The following is a 17,181-nucleotide window of genomic DNA, read 5'->3' on the forward strand; positions in this document are numbered from 1 at the left end:
TGGGTTGCCCCAAGGGTTAAAGATTTTCTTTTCAAATGATGTTTTAAAATTTGTCTTCTGCTCTAGGGTAAGGCAACCAATTTTAGAAAAAGCAGCTCTGCATTATAATCCACATGAAACATTATAAAGAGTGTTTTGAATAAGTTAATAATCATCACTCTCTAATTTTGGCTTTAGACTGCAGTTTAACATAATGGAAAAGAGTAATCTTGATAAAAAGTGGTTAAAAAAGGCACATTTATTGTTAATGAACCTCATAACCAAAAACAGATGGGACCTCGATCAACGGTAAACCTTTAGTTCTCAGCGTGCCACCCCGGAGTCAAAGATAAATAGCCATTATTATTTCTCAAACTTTATAGTTCTTCAGTTGGCATTCTTAAGGTTGCTTTTAAACCTCTAGATTAACATTGCTCCCCCACTTTTCTTGATTATATGGGACAAAGTAGTCAGTAGTTAAACAGAGGGGGGAAATGTTTATAGAAAAGCCATGCTAACACAGACTGGCTTTAAAGAAATCTGGATCTAAATAGGTTTGGTATAAAAATTTTTTAAAAAGCACAAGCTATATAAGATTATCAGATAGCTAGAAGAAAATGGTAATTATATTCTCCCTGGTTTTCCTTAGTATGTTCTCTTTAGTATTGATAAGTCCACTACTTCATGTCTGATAAAAGTTCATGAAATATTTCTTCTCACCTTTTTTTTTATCAATTCTAGTTAACACTCTGTTAGAAGTGACTTTGATATTGTACTAATTACTGCATTATAAATTCTATGAAAATTGATGCCTAAAGATAATATCTGGTTTATATTAAAAATTACAATGTTAACGTCATTGCATGCTGATTATTTGTGGATACTGGAGATTTTGTTTTTACCAATATCATTAAGATTTTTTTGAAAGTGAGCGTGGCTCTTCAACTTGTTTGTATCAAAGTACTTTCAAGTTTTTGTTTTGTTTTTTAAATTGTTAGCATTATTCTATTAGTAATGGACACCTAAATATTAACTCTGAAAGATAAGTTGTAATGCTCCTATACCCACAATATTTGAGGAAACCCTCTACTTCTTCCTGTTTGCTTAGGGGTGAAATGATGTAGTCACATGTTTGACCCGAACCTCCACTAGATCTTTAATAGGTTACGGTAACTCTTGAAACTTTGATAGCAGAAAACTTTTCTCAGTATGAACTTGTGAAGCCAATGGGGAGTTTAAAAAGCACTTAGATGTTTTCTACCTTCTTTTGAGATGATATTTTTTTTCATAAAATTAAAAAAATATGTAAAAATAGAAACATGCATTAAATTTAATATTTTAGACTGTGATAATCTTGCCTGTGATAATGTTGCTGTAATAAGTTCATCATTTTTAAAAATTCGGACCATAAATACAACTTGTTATTTTCTTTTTAGCATGTGTTTTTTCTTGTCTTAAAAGTAAGCCCATTTTTCTTACACTTAGTTGTGTTTATGGATGACACATCATCTTTTTATTCATATGTGTTGGTACAGTTTCCACAAATTGTTCTATTAATTTGAAGAGAAATGTAGTGCTGTCATCTAAAAATATAGTAACATCTGTATTTTATATAGGTAAGCAATTTTATGAATATATATGTGGAGAGAAATGTTTAGAGGTACATCATCTATATGGGACACATATATAGATACAGACCCCCCAACCAATTATAACATGTCTTCTTTTTAAATTCTGGCAGGTGATCTTTAGACAGTGACTGAGTATGGATCATTTGAACGAGGCAACTCAGGGGAAAGAACATTCAGAAATGTCTAACAATGTAAGCGATCCGAAGGGTCCACCAGCCAAGATTGCCCGCCTGGAACAGAACGGGAGCCCACTAGGAAGAGGAAGACTTGGGAGTACAGGTGCAAAAATGCAGGGAGTGCCTTTAAAACACTCGGGCCATCTGATGAAAACCAACCTTAGGAAAGGTAAATACTCTGGAACCAAATCCTAGAAAGCTGCAAGCTCTGGTGCCTACCCAAGGTCACTGTGTGGGGGTGCTTGTATATTCTTTTCCTGGATTCTTTCTGATCTGAAAATAGTTACATTCTGGGTTGTATTGTCAATCATGTGTTGAAAGTGTATGCTCTGTTCTTGGGTGGAGCCTCTGACTATCCTATAGATTGGAATCATTGGACTTTTTTGGATGATAAGGACTTAAGGAATTAAATATAGTGGTCTTAGTTAATGCAAGGGTCCAGTCATAAGGTTTTGATGTAAGAAAGGATATGTAGGTGGCTGTTACTTAAACTAACCCTGAGTAAGAGTAGGACACTTAGGTTTTTTGAGAATCGCCCTAGCTTTTCATATGATCGCTAGTTGTAAGGCAATTTCACAGATCATGGAAATCTTACATAAGATGGTATAAAAGTTTGGTGATGTCATTTTCTGTGGTTTATTTTCTGAAGAGAAAACTCATTATTTAGCAGTAAAAAACCTGATGATTCTAGTTTTAAAATTTTTGCTATATTTGGGTATTTTGGTAAGGGAAGGGCAGATTTAGGCAAGTTTATAAAGAGAAGATGTGCAAGTCTGCATGACTCTTTGTCTGCCAATATTAAATTGATGAAGTTTAACAACTTTGTGTTTGACATTGTTGTTCTAGTAAAGCAGTGCCTATAGTGGTATTATGTATGTGTCTCATAAGGGTCTTTATTTTTGTCTATGAATTACATGTATAGGAATTAGATTTTCCTTACATCTGCTAAGCAAAGGATAAAAATGCCATCTTTTAGCAACCAAGAATATTAAGTAGATAAAGTTAGAAGGCAGAGGAATTTCATTGTGTTTGATGCATAACATTTATCATACAATCATTTATTTTTTCTTGGTTTGGCGAAAACAAAGAATATATTGATCCTGAAATGAACAGACACAGCAGTCCGTATTGTTAGATCTTTATCTATTAAAAATGGAAAAACAGCACTTCAGCAAATTCTTTGGCCTCTACTCATGATTACCCTATTTATTGATTGTTTGCCAAGAATGTATGCATCTTAAGAAAGCCAGGGTAAGAGCATTAAAAATATAATTTATTACAGCTTTTCAAACAGAGTGCATTAATATTGTACTGTGAAGCACTGGGGCTCTATAAAAAAGACTTTCTGACGCCTGCAAACATATAAGTTCCATAAATTCCTAAATAGGAGATTTCAGCTGTCTCTGGTATTATGTGATATTTGCACAGCAAACTTTAATGCCAGGACAGTTTTAGACAAGGATTCTACAGACTTCACTGCTCCTTATGGCAGACGTGCTGTTTACACAGGCTCATAAACCTTCAGCAAAAGCTTCTAAGACTGCCTTCAGGTTTAAATCATGTGGTATTTTTAGCATTCAGCAGTGACCAGTGCTCTCCCCTTTTAATGCTGGAAGGTTATGAAGTTGCTGTAGTTGGAAGTCTTGCCAAACACTAGCCCGAATAATCAGTTCAGAGAAGGCTCCTGTTTAGCGTTACTCCCAGTAACAGGAGGGTAACCGTGACAGTTTGCTAGAAGATTTAGCAGCTAGATTTGTAATTAGATGATACTATTGTTACTTTATCTGTGGCCACCTTTATTATCTATAAAGGTACCTCTGAATGTGATCAATAAAATACAAAGTATATCCAGTATATTTTAATAGTTTGAAAAGCCTACAGTTATGTCATGGGTCTGCGGAGTTTTTTCATAAGTCTGAGAAGCAGCATGTAGTAGAACACATCTGTTTCATTCCATAAGAGGAAAAATCAATGTATATGTTTTTGTCATACTAAACCAACTCTTTGAAGACATCACAGTGGGAGAAGGAACCACAGTATAGTAATTTCACTTCCTGCTCAAGTGCTTTTTGAAAAATGTATTCATAATGACTTATTTTAAAATGCATTTTAATTGTAGAAAGGTCTGTGCTAAATCCAAATAACAAAATTACTAAAGCCTTTTGATGGTTTTTTTTTTTTTTTTTCCCTCATCTTATTTTTTCATGTGCATGGTTTCTGTTTGACAGGTGCTAGATAAAAATTGTGGCTGAGATGAGAAAGCACTACTAAGAAAAAGGGGTTGAATGTTTTCATTTGTTTAGGAGATTTTGCCAAAATACCTTCAAGCCAAGGAAGAAATCACCAGTTTGCATATTGCTATTTTTGCTGTGGTCTCCCCAAGCCGTCTTCTGATCCCTGACGGGTACTCTCTCTGGTATAAAACAGCTGAATGAATGACAAGAATATTGGCAAGCTCTGCGGCTTGTTTTTCATGCCTAGCCTGTTGGTACTTCCGAATGAGTTTGTGAGCTTTTCTAAGTAAACCTAAAGGGGTTTATTTGTCAGGGCTAGAATCTCTTGTGAACAGTTCACTAAAGCTTTGGTGAAGACACACATGTGGAAAAATGTAGCTGTTTTATTGCCGGCTTTTGTTCATCAGAAACAAGCAAATAGAGAATTTGTAAAGGGCCTCTCTGGTGTCAGTAGGAAATCCTGATTTTCAGCAATGGTTGGTATGCACTAGGTATCTTCAGAAGTTGGTAGGATTTTGCGAGTCCAGAGGACAGAGATGTTATACAGGCATGGATGTTGTAGGACTAATTGGGGATCCTGGGTGCCCTGTTAAAGTAACCCGTGTCATCATTTATGCTAAAGATGATACCCTCCTGGCAGTTTGCCACAGTACAGTTCAGATGCATCTGTTTTTAACCCTTTTCTGTTATCATTGGAGGTCTGACAGTGCGCTGTGTAAACACCTTGAGAACGACAGCAGTTGATGATTTCAGTTTCTAGAACACAAGGCTCTTTTCTAACAGTGGTATGGTCTGTGCTTATTAATCATCTGGCTACTGAGTTATTACACTGGATTAAAATAAACCAGGAGAGAGCACATCAAATCCATGCAGATTCCTTGATCCTAATATATCCTGATGAGGCCAGTTTCCTTTTCTCTTTCTCATTTTATCATGGAGACAGTTAATTTTAAAGACCTATGGCCAGCATGGTATCTTTTTAGTCAGGTAGATGAAATGAGTAGTCCAAAAAGTAAATGTTATTTATCTGCGTGGTGCACATATTGAAATTGCATGTTATAAGCATCAGTTTGGTTAAGTTTTGTGTTTCTTTTATGGAACCAGTTGGAGAAAATATCTCAAAAAGAAAGAAAATTATCATCTTATAGTCAAAGATAATTTGTTTGGACACAAATAGGAAAAGTTTATTATTAACAAAAGCATGTAGGCAACAAGAAGGTGGGTTCAGACAACTGCAGTGAGTTGTTTGCATACTGTAAACTACTCAGCAAATCAGATAAGACACACTTATTTCTCTCTCGTAAGCATTATTATTTGATCAAAAAGGTAATTCTACATTCATTGCTTTTGGAAAATGCACTGTTAAAATTAGAGCAGAGACCAAGTTATCTTAGGACCCAAGTTCACATTCTATTTAAATATTTCTCCTGCAACTTAAGAAAAGATTGTATATATTTATGTGTGTGTGCCTGCATTTTTCTACCCAATCTGGCTTGGAAGCACAGTCTCTTCTCTCACTGTTGTGAAGATTTATTTTCATAGCTTAGTTTTTCTTCCCCCCCCAGACTGTATTTCTGAAGATTGTTGGTTTTCTCTCTCTTTTTCTCTGTTTTTTTGATAGGAACCATGCTACCAGTTTTCTGCGTGGTAGAACATTATGAAAACGCCATTGAATATGATTGCAAGGAGGAGCATGCGGAATTTGTGTTGGTGAGAAAGGATATGCTTTTCAACCAGCTGATAGAAATGGCATTGCTATCTCTAGGTTATTCACATAGCTCTGCTGCCCAGGCCAAAGGTAAATAATGCATATGTGGGGTTGGAAAAATTGCTTGGCATCCTTTGTTTACCTCGAAAAGAAAGCAGTGAATATTTTTATTCAGATAACTGTAGCCCGGGTTTTACATTGCTTCCTTATAGACTGTGACTTTAAAAAATTGGCTTAATTCAGTTTGGTTTAGTTAACACACATTTTGCTCATGTGGAATGTCGAGGTAGATTTTTTTTTTAAATTACTTCAGCTGAATCATTAGTATGCTTATTGACCTTAATAATCTGCTCCACTGAGGACCCACAAGGAAGTGAGGAGCGTATTTGAGCAGATGGACTGTTGAGAGTCAATTTGCATTTATGACTGAATATCTAGTTCTGTTTCTTTTATTCTGTTTCTGATGGTTTTATGGGCTGTAAAGTATTTTTCAATGCTGATTCCCACTGCAATAGAGAATCTTATCTAAATCGTAAAGCCATTTAGAACTGGTTCGGCTATGTCTTATTAGAACTTCCTTTAAGTTAGGAAAATGTGGCCTTATGCATAGGTTTTATTGATGGGGTTTTATTTCCAAAATAATAAACAACCCTATAGTCATTTACATAATTTCACAATTTGGAGAGCTAAGCTGTGAATATTTTCATTGACCTGCCTTTTAGAGGAAAGGGAATCATTCAAACAGAAATAACAATATTGCTTGTAGTGGGGGCAATGGAAAAAAAAAAAAAAACCTTCAACTAGATATATTATCTGAGAGTAAAATATTGAGTGACATATTCTCTTTATCTGGAATAGGGCTAATCCAGGTTGGAAAGTGGAATCCAGTTCCACTGTCTTATGTGACAGATGCCCCTGATGCTACGGTAGCAGATATGCTTCAAGATGTGTATCATGTGGTCACATTGAAAATTCAGTTACACAGGTGAGTCAAGGCAGCGATTCCAGGGCGAAACATTCTGTTTACCTGGTCTTTTGAAATAAAGCATTTCTGGGCAGTCTTCTGTTTTTATTTAACCTAAGTTTCAGAAAGGTGATTTTGTTACCTTAACTCCTTCTGCTTTTTTCCTTAACTTCAGTGTATAAAGACAGTCCTCCCCAGATTTGTAGGTTTTTGCAGATTATCAAAAGACAGGACTTTTTTATATTTAGTCAATTAAATGATGCATTACAAGAAGGCATTTTACATAAAGTTTACTTAAGAAAAAAATATTTTTGCATATCATGAACAGTGCCATCTGTGTACATTTTGTGAAAGAATGCCTTATTCACTATTGCCGCGATCTTATTTATTTATATATTTTTTACCATTTTAGTTCGTATGAACAGAGTAATGAAAGGAAATCAGTTAATACGTTAATGCTTTTCACGATGGCTCGTGAGAAAGCAGTACACCTTAAATTGTCTTCCCAAGCGCATCAGAGCAGGAAGGTAGAAGTAACATGAAAAAATAGCCACCACAGGCAGCTGATGTATAATTCATGCATCGATACAGCAGATGTGTTGTATAAAGTAATTAACTAATCGGAACAATCAGGAGACCGAGAGCAATCTCCAGATGCATCTGTTTGATGCGCAAAATGAAATCTGTCTGTCTTAAAGGAATGTTCTGCAGCGGGATGCAATCTTGTAATAATCCCCTTTCTAATCTATGTCTCGAATAGTTGCCCCAAACTAGAAGACTTGCCTCCTGAACAATGGTCGCACACCACAGTAAGGAATGCTCTGAAGGACTTACTGAAAGATATGAATCAGAGTTCGTTGGCCAAGGAGTGCCCCCTTTCACAGGTACTTAGCATAGCATGTGATGAATAATAAGGCGTCATGGGCAACCTGGACTGGAGGTGTGCTGGGGTTCCACAGTTTCAAGCATCTGGTATCTGAAGCAGGAATGTGCTAAAAATGCCAAGTGACTTGACCATGGGTGACCTTTTAAAATATGCCCCATTCATTCTGAACAGATCCTTTTCAGGAAAAACAGTTGAGCTCAAGACTCTGCTGGCTAGTTTATAAATTCATCTTCTGAGTGCTTTGAGCATGGTAGCTATATTCTCCAGAGTGCCCTTTCTCTGGAAGAGTCAAGGTGGTCAGACTTTCTCAAGCTGCATGGGAATGCCTGTCAGTGTTAACATGCAGAACTTCACCATGCTGTCTGAGTTAAATAGTTACAGTTATTGGTATCTTGGTTCATTGCACAGAAAGGGAAAAGGAAGTGTTTAGTAAAATTAATTATCAAAATAAAGACAGAAATCTCTTAATCAGAAGGTCAAATAGTTATTGCTCCTTGGGATTTTATAGCCAGTTTTATATCTTTTTTTCTTTTTTGTAAAGCAGAATCTTATATTTTTCCTTCAGAGATGCCTGTTATACCATTTGTGATTTTTGAGATGAGACTGATTTATTACTATTATACTCCTATTTTTTGGAATGGATTTTGGTGGAAGGTAACTAAAACTCTAGGTAGTGACTATCCTTATTTCCAAATTTAAAACAAAACATCATTTTTATAATGCTCTCCTGATTTCAGATAAGAAAAAAAAAAAAAGAATGCTGAGGGTCTGTTCTTAATAGTCTTCTTACATGGTCACTATGTCATGTGTTACAATTCTGTCCCTCAGTGCCCAAACCCATTTTAAGGTCATTCCGTGATATGGTATAATAGTGCTGGTCTAACTAGATTTTTAAGTTTTCTTTTAGTTCAAGTTTAAAAGGGAATTCTGAATATTAGTCTGTCATTTGATTTGAATTGTATGACTCTGCTGTCAACATTTCTGCAGCTGAGAGAGACTCAAAGTGTATTTCTACTATAACCTCAGTACTAAATGTGTATTTATTGTGAAGTTCATGAAGATTACTGGGCACCTTTTTAAGGAAGCTTGTGGGCTTTTGTGCTGCTGTTTCATAGAGACTTCATACATTTCACATGTGCAACATGGTCCTACAACTTTGTTTTGATGTTTGTTAACAATTTTAGAAATGTAGCAAATTCTAAATTAAGCTGTAGCACAGATTAAATATTTTCTGTGTATGTTAAGTATCCATTTCTTACAATTTAGAGCAAACTTTTTGTCAATTCAGTTACGCCTTCAGCTAATCTCTTTTTATCTTGCCTCTCTGACCCTTGGAATAGAGAGCACATGAATCTATAACCATCAAATAAGAGTAATTTAAATTAATTAAATACAGTTAAATCAAAAGTTTGATATACTGAAATAGGGCGACTTTTACTTCTGGAAATTGATGTTTTACAGACAATTCCAGATAACAAGTCACTTGATTATTAGCATATGGAAGTTTGAAATGATGTAGAACTAAACTTTGTTGTTGTTGTTATTTTACCTCAGAGTTAAAACATAATGTAGGCATCCACTATAGGAATGTCATGTATCTTCATGTTACTAAATGTCCAATTGATTTTAGAAGTAAATTTAAAGACTTAAGGCATTTACTCTTAACTGGAGAGGAAGATGCTAATACTAATATTTATTGGTAGTGTCAGGGAGAACTACTTGTTAAATGACATCAACATTCAGGCCGTAAACTTCACCTCACTGTTGCTTATAAATAGAATTGTGAATTTACTTGATGTTATCATGGAAAATGAATTGAATGCAGACAGTTTTAAACAGAATGGCAAAATGAAATTCAGGACTTGGTTTTGAAGTCATATGTTGGTGAATTTCTTTCAAGAGACGTTGGGAGGAACACAGAACCTTGTATAGCTGGAGACCCCACCCTAATAATTAAGTGATGGAAGTAGTCTACAGTTTCAGTGTGAGCTGTTATTACAGTTTTTCTTCCTTGAAAAGAAAAAAAAACTTTGAAAAACATCAAATTTTAGCAATGGCATTAAATATTGAAATTAATTTTGCATTTAATATTTTGAAAAAATCAGCTTTTCTAAATGAGGGGATATTTTTATATATTTATATTTGTGTTTTGCCGCATCATCTTCTGTTTCTTTTCTAGAATGAATCCATGAATCTAAGAGTGTTTCCATTACAGATTATTTTCCATTTACTTCTCCATTACATTTTTAATACTGAGAGATGATTATTAAGATGAGAGATACAGGCTCCCCAAGGCCTAAACCCAAAATATATAGTGACTTTGATGAAACCACTCTTCCTCCTCTTTGAGATTTGATGATAATGTAGATATATTGATGAAAAGTGCCTATCAAAATAAATATTGCCTCACTCTTGTGCAAAATGGAACCCAATACCAAGAAATGCCACAAGATGACGGCTTTACTTCTCCCATGGAGTTTTGTGATTCATTCATGTGAGAACTTTCAGCATATATTTCAGTATACACATTTTACTGGATGTTAAGGGTTTTGTTTTGTTTAATGTGATAAAATACTCTAGGAGCAAGAAAGTCTGCAGGTTGCCTGAATGTTACATTCAGTAGAAAGTCTACTCGGAGGGCAGGTGGAGACCCTCCATAGGGCAAGGCTGGGAGGTAATAGGAATGGGAAATTGCCAGGAATTTGCCTGGGTGTCTGACACCCCCTGCCTACAACACTCTAGGAGGATTGTCTGACACTTGCTAAGCAAGTGTCCAGTTGGACTTGGATTCTTAGAATTAGAAGGGATTATCCTTCCTAGGCTCCTCCTTTGACAATCAAAGGAGTTAGTGTCCCTAGAGATTAAAGTAAAGGTGCTGGTTAATGACTGACCCCAAAGTCCTGATTTGCAAAGTCTATGTCCTTGCCCAATGGTAAATTTTAAAGTGTTGTTGATTTTACAATGAATACTTATGTTTTGGTGCAGTACTTATGTTTTCTTTGCTAATATTTGCAAGGTTTCTTACAGCTGCAGAAATTCCATAAGTGGGTATGTGGTATGATTTAAAACCCATACCTTTATTTGTGTTATTACTTTCCTATCATAAATCTGCCCAAATAGATTGACATGTGTTTAAGTTCTGTGTATCATGTGTTTGTTTATTTTTATAAAATGTTCTAAGACGTAAAAAAAAAAAACTGCTTAGTTCATTATAGATCTGAGGTTGGGTGTTTTGTTGTTGCTTTAGCTTTTTTCAGTGGATGTGGTTAGATAAGTTTGATGTTGTATTCTAAACTGCAGCTGAGTAGGAGAAAACAAAGTCTTATTTGGGGACAAGAAAGCCTGTAGTTTGAAACTTTGAGGGTATGGATTTGGGAGGTAAATTAGCAGTTAAAAGGACAACACTTTGATTTTCAGTGAAACATTATATTTTGATGTTAATTTTCCCTGGCGTTTTAGACACTGAATTTAAACATTGGATAAATATATACATTCTGATACAGGGATAGATCATTTTCTTGCAAGTACTATGAGTAAAAGGTCAGCTATTACTTCTACCAGCCTAATGTTTTCTTACTAAAAAATATTCAAGTCCAATATTCCAGAGAGACTTTAATTTGCAGTCTTCATTCTTTCCTCTGCTCCTTCAGAACACACACACACACACACACACACACACACCATGACTTTCACATTTTTTAAGGTATTGGATCATTTTCTATTTTATGTCTCACCTGGGGAAAAGAGATTTCCAAGCCAAGTCCTCAAGTGAGTGAGACTTGTCACTTTTATTTTCAATTAGTAAAATATATGTAAAATAATTTTAAATCCAAACATTCCTTTTAGAAGTAATATTGGGAAAGGTAATTTTTCAATTTTCCTTTCTCTGCCAGCTTCTGAGAATCTAATGCAGGTTGGATTTTTTATTAGAACTAGGAAAACAGATAATAAAGGAAACTGCCTGCCCTCCTGAAGCTTAGCATAAGACTGATTTTCTGAAACCTGACAGTCATTTCCATAGGCATAGATTTATATATAAACTAAGTGTTCAGTCAGTTTTTCAGTCTTTATTATAAATAATGCTGGTACAACATTTTATTGTTATGGAGATGTTTTTCCAAAAAAAAAAAAAATTCACTGTTGTTTCAGCTCTAAAATTATGAAAAAAAGTTTCTTCAAGTTTTAAATAATCACATTCTTTCAAGAGAATATCCAGCATCTTTATGAATATATTGTATTTCACATGCATGACTAACCTTTGAAATTTATTCACATATTCATACATTTATTCACTCAGAAATATGTATTGAAAAATAATCTTTAAAGAGTATTGACAGTCTGCTGTGCCAGGCATCCAACTTCCGATGTCATAATGAGGATAACACATCTTAATAGTTGGATAATAATACATGATTAACTTCCAATTAGTGCTTTTGATGTACATAGTGCTTTTATCACCCTATGTAGTAGATAAAACCTTCAAAGAAGGATGCTGGGACCCAGGACGCTAAGTCGAATACCATGACTCCGTGGCTGGCAAGGGAATAGGGAAAGATGTCACACACAGAGCCTGGGAGCTTAACCAAGTGTCCTTAGTCACAAAGGAAATTAAAGAAGAAAAAAAAAGAGGACTTTTCAGATTAACTTGCTATGTTTCATAATGTACTTTGATTTCTCTGGAGTATTGATAACTACTTGTTAGTTTTCCTATTGTATTTGTCCTTACCATGGAAGATTTTCTTTGACATATGTGTTTTTCGTTTTGTGTCTTTGGTTTTCTTGTTAGTATATCGACTTGTTTTGAGAGTACCATCATTTTACACCCCTCATTTAGGACCTGAGGGAGTGATTTAGACCATGGGCACAGACTGCTGGATGATCTAGCTTCAGGGAGAGCCAGAAGATTTGAATGTGTGTAGTCTGTGCCGGCACTTCTCTTCCCTATCCTCTCAGTCCTCAAGATCAGGAGGTACAACAGAACTAATAGTCCCTTTTTTTTTTTTTTTTTTTTTTTTCTTTAATCTGAAGTAATGTTAAGCATTTTTATTGGAAGTAGTAGGCAGTTAGATTTCTCTGGTCTGTTTGAAAGTACAGACCTTTGTCATCAGACTGGCTTGATCTGATGGGCAAAGGATGTAACTGGCAGCTCCATTTAAAATGAGAAACTTTTTATTTGAAACGTGCTTAGAAGATCTTTTACTTGCCCCTTTCCAACATAATATTATAACTCCTGTGGTTAAGCTTTCTGTTATCTTGAGGAAAAAGTTGATCGACAATCTTCTTGCCTTTTTAGGATCCTTAGCCTACTGGCCAGGTGAAATCTGAGATTATGGATATTTGCTTTGTCAGATATTTTATAACTAATAGGATATTATTACCACTTTTAACAGTTATATTAGTTCAGGGATAAATAAAGTAAATGGTAAGCTAGTTTTACATGAATAGTTGTGTGAATTGAAAAACTTATTCCAGATAATTTTTCTTTCTTTCTTTCTTTTTTCCAGTCATATCTTTCTAGTTCCTCTTTCAACATAGTGAGATGTCTGCTCTGGGTTGATATAATGATAGATCTAATCTACCTAAAAGAAAAAAAGTGTCCTCCAAATTGCAGGTTTTCCATTTTGAATCTACTATCTCAGGCTCCTTTTAGCTGAGTAAGATTCGTAAGGATTCCACAGTTGCTTGATGTCAGTCTCCTATCACCTTTCATGTATATTAATCAAAAAAGCCAAACTTAATAAAACCTCTAACTTAAAAGGGATTGATCTCAAATATTTTATAGCCACTATCTTTTCACAATAGTGAAACATAAAAGAGTTTAAGCCATGCCAATTTAGAGAGTGCTTAACAGTGTGTAAGTACTTCATTTTCACTTAATAGATTTTTGCCTATGCCTTGTTTTAGATCGGAACATGTTTCCTTTGACCTCAGAATCACTAACGCAGGGAAAATTACCATATCATGAGAGCATTGCCCATCTTTTCTTCCCTGATGCATAGAATAATAAATATTCCCCAGGCTTAGGAGTAGACATGATTTGATGGAGAGATACATGATTTGTGAGAAAATGCTATTTTCTAATTTATTTAAAAAAAAAAAAAAAACTTAAGCAAATTGTGCTCAAACTAATTTTCTTGTTAAATGAAACTAGTTTTCTAGTGCTTTTTTTGAGCTTTTTCGCTCACAACTGAAATTCAAGCTGGATTCTATCTGAATTTCCTTTAAAAATCTGCTTTATTTCATGTCAGATTTGGGCCCCAAACAAACTCATAAACAGACCAAAAAAAAAAAAACACCCTAAGTTAAGAATACTCAAAACAAACAGATATACACACACACCCAATTTTTTCCTCTTTCATTGGAAACTGCTTGATTATAACGTGCTCTGAGGATAAAAAACATAAGAGAGCCTTTAACGTAACAGGAGAGCGCCACAGCCCTGGTTCTGCAGCTCATTGCCAATTGAAGCAAGGAACGCTCTGGCTGTTGGGACTTTTAAATCTAGACTTAAAAGTTATTTGTTCTGTTTAGCATTTTTAAAATGATTCTATTAGGAATTGTATGTGCTTCAGTTTTAATTTTAACTCATAATGATTGTAAAGCACCCTGGGATGCTTGCATGAAGGGCGCTACAGAAATATAAGATTGTATTGTGTGCTAATATGCACTATTATTACAGGGTGCTGGCGTTTCATCATGGACAATTCATAAGGTTGCAGGATTTCTCATTGTAGAAAGGTGGCTGACTTCCTTTAAAAGTTTTTTTTTTAATTAATTTATTTATTATTAAACTTGATTCTCCTTAATCATATTCTTTAGAAAATACCATTTATTTTGTATTGCAATATTTTCCTGTAGAAATGCTAATCTAATTTACTTTACTCACAGGGTTAAAGATGCAAACCAGATGATACCTTGGAAGTTGGAAGTTAAGAAAAGATTAAACTTTAATTGTGATTACTATTTGAGATCGCTTTCTTATGTGGATATCAAGACAGAGTCCTTTATTAGTGGGTACCACTGACTGTCAGAGGCATATCCATTTTGCTCTCAATCCAGTGTTTTCCCAAGGCCATCGAAAAGTATATAGCTAAATTGAAACAAGTATTAACTTTATGAAATGTCACACTGGGCATTTCCCTTGTATTGAAACTCCTGGGCTATGTTAACATATGAGAACTTGATTTCATTTTCTTTTTACTTTTTAATAGGGCTATTTCTTGGAGTAATGCATTTCTTTAATGACTTCATTCTGTCATTTTTTTATGTCTTTTTGTATAATTGCTCTTTACCATCTCTGTAGTTACTGAACTCATAACATCATAGCAGTCAGGAATGTGAACTCTGCCATGACCCTCTGTATGAGGCTGGGTAAACTGATTCTCCATGCCTCAGTTTCCTCATCTGTAAAGGAGGAAGAGAATAGTACCAATTTCTTAGTATTGCTATGAAAATTACATAAATTAATACGGATAAACATTTAGAATAGTTTTCAGTTCTAAAGTGTATAACAACTTCAGTTTTTATAAAATGTGGGCCTGGAGAGTTTGAAATCACACTTGTTTGGCTCACATGGTTTAAGAAACTTTGTTGCTACATAGATTTGGATCAAGTTTTTTGTAGTGGGAACAACCAAAAACTTTTCACTTGTGGAAAAAATCAAAATACTCTATTATAATTCATTCTCACTTTTAATGGATCCTGTTAAAGCATCACCCTTAAAATCATAATAAATTATAATGTATTTTTAAATGGAAGTGAGGGGAGACTCAAATCTTGTGTTTTAAATAAGTCCATTTGCAAGTTAAGCTAATGGGATACCTTAGACTAGACAATGTCAACAGGGATAAAGATGTCTTCCGAGACTGTCCACCAGGATGTGAGCCTATGGCTTTAACTACCTTCGCCCCCATTCCCTAGCACCCAAGGCTCTGTCCTTTTATCACCCTCACTTTCCAAGTTGCCCTGAAATGATCTGTGTGATATTTAGGCTGCCTATATTCATTGTAATTGACTGAACCAAAGGGGCAAAGTTTTATTCATCATACATAGCAGCCCTAGATCCTGATACGTTGTAGGAACTCAGGAATATTTGTTGAACTTAAACAACCTTGTAGACTTGCATCATGTTTATTTCATGAACCAATACATGATGCCAGTAGTTTTATTAGTAGTATTTCCTGGATGCTCTTATCTAGAATGTCCAATCCTACAAATTGTTTTCCTATTATACTTAATTACGGATAGCAAATAACTTCTGAATTTTTCTTTTAGAAAGCCTACTGATATTCCATATCTTGTATTTTCTACTGTTCTTGAATCCATGCGCAAAACTTATGTTTAAAAGCAGAACAGTTGTCTTAGAGACATACAAGGCACCCTGAGATCTGAAAAAAATGCTAAGGACAGTTATACATCATAGTTAAGCACAAGCTGTGACATTCTAGCATTTCTGCACACAGTTTAAAAACTTCATTCACAATTGAACATGTATTTCAGCTTGACTGATAATTTTCATTTTACCTCAGTTCTGTTACTTTTGAGACCCCCACTTTTTTTTATTGTCACTCCCATTTGTGCATTTTTTCCTCATATTTAAGTGAAAAACAAAGAGGAAAAATTTCAATAACAGACCCAAATGATTTATAGACTAAGCTGCCAACATGGAAATGTTAACAGGTTCACCCATGTTTACCTTCAATGTCCATTTCTCAGTTTTAATGTTCTAAAGTCCACGTTTGGCATTGGAGATTCCATTTAGGGCTATAAACATATAGTGTTTTAAAAATCAGTAGTATAAAGGTCCAGAATCACCTGAATTTAGAGAGAACTGCAGCTGTAGATAACTGTTCAGCCATTCCAAATGGGGCCTTAGGGACTTGGGGTGTCCACCCATCTGCATAAGCACCAGCCTGTCCAGCGATGGACAGGGCTCTTTATTTCATGATAAGCAGCTCATCCCGACACGTTTTTACCATTTTGTTGTAACTCTTGAAGAGATGATTACCAAAGGATGGCATTTTCCTAGACTGTGAAGGATTTCCATAATATTGATAGAGATGAAACCAGATTAATGTGATTTTTTTTTATGTCCTAATCCAGAGATGACATTGATATATATTTATCTAGTAGACATTGGAGATCATCTAGTTCAACTCCCTTTATATTAAAACCCCTGTGTGTAGTTTACTTGAAAACATGCCCTTAGTAATAACATACCTTTTAACAAATATTTAATAATTTGAACTCTTGATTAACATTTAATTGGCTTGAGTAAGAAGGTTTCAGTGTGGTAAGAAAGATTTAGATAGGTACTTAATATAGAAGGACAGAATAGGGAATATAGTCAAAAATGTCATCTAGGCATTATATAAATTTATATGGAAGAACCATATGAACTGCACACCATTTTCTTTAAAAAATATGAATTTGGTGTTTAAATAACTAAATAAATTTTACATGCTTTGAAATGATCACATTTTCACCTTTAGGAAATATATTAGGAAAATTAAAAAAGAATTGGGTATGCTCTCTTTTTGTATTCCTTTGGAGCTTTGTACTTGAGTTTCCATTTTTAACAGTCTGTTAGAGTTACTTTAAGTG

At 34.7% G+C, this 17,181-nt stretch overlaps 1 protein-coding gene across 6 annotated transcripts in view; it reads left to right on the forward strand.

Annotated features, from left to right (window-relative positions):
- Satb1 (SATB homeobox 1) overlaps positions 1–17,181 on the forward strand; it is a 94,444-nt gene that overhangs the window by 22,481 nt on the left and 54,782 nt on the right. For all 6 annotated transcript variants that reach the window (XM_047530632.1, XM_047530633.1, XM_047530631.1 and 3 more), the window contains exons 2-5: positions 1,721–1,955; positions 5,642–5,818; positions 6,587–6,713; positions 7,453–7,576. In XM_047530632.1, the coding sequence (XP_047386588.1) occupies positions 1,745–1,955; positions 5,642–5,818; positions 6,587–6,713; positions 7,453–7,576 (639 nt within the window). In that variant the 5' untranslated portion in view covers positions 1,721–1,744. The remainder of the gene's footprint in view (positions 1–1,720; positions 1,956–5,641; positions 5,819–6,586; positions 6,714–7,452; positions 7,577–17,181) is intronic.

This window comes from Sciurus carolinensis, chromosome 17 (assembly GCF_902686445.1).
Source record: "Sciurus carolinensis chromosome 17, mSciCar1.2, whole genome shotgun sequence".
NCBI lineage: Eukaryota > Metazoa > Chordata > Mammalia > Rodentia > Sciuridae > Sciurus > Sciurus carolinensis.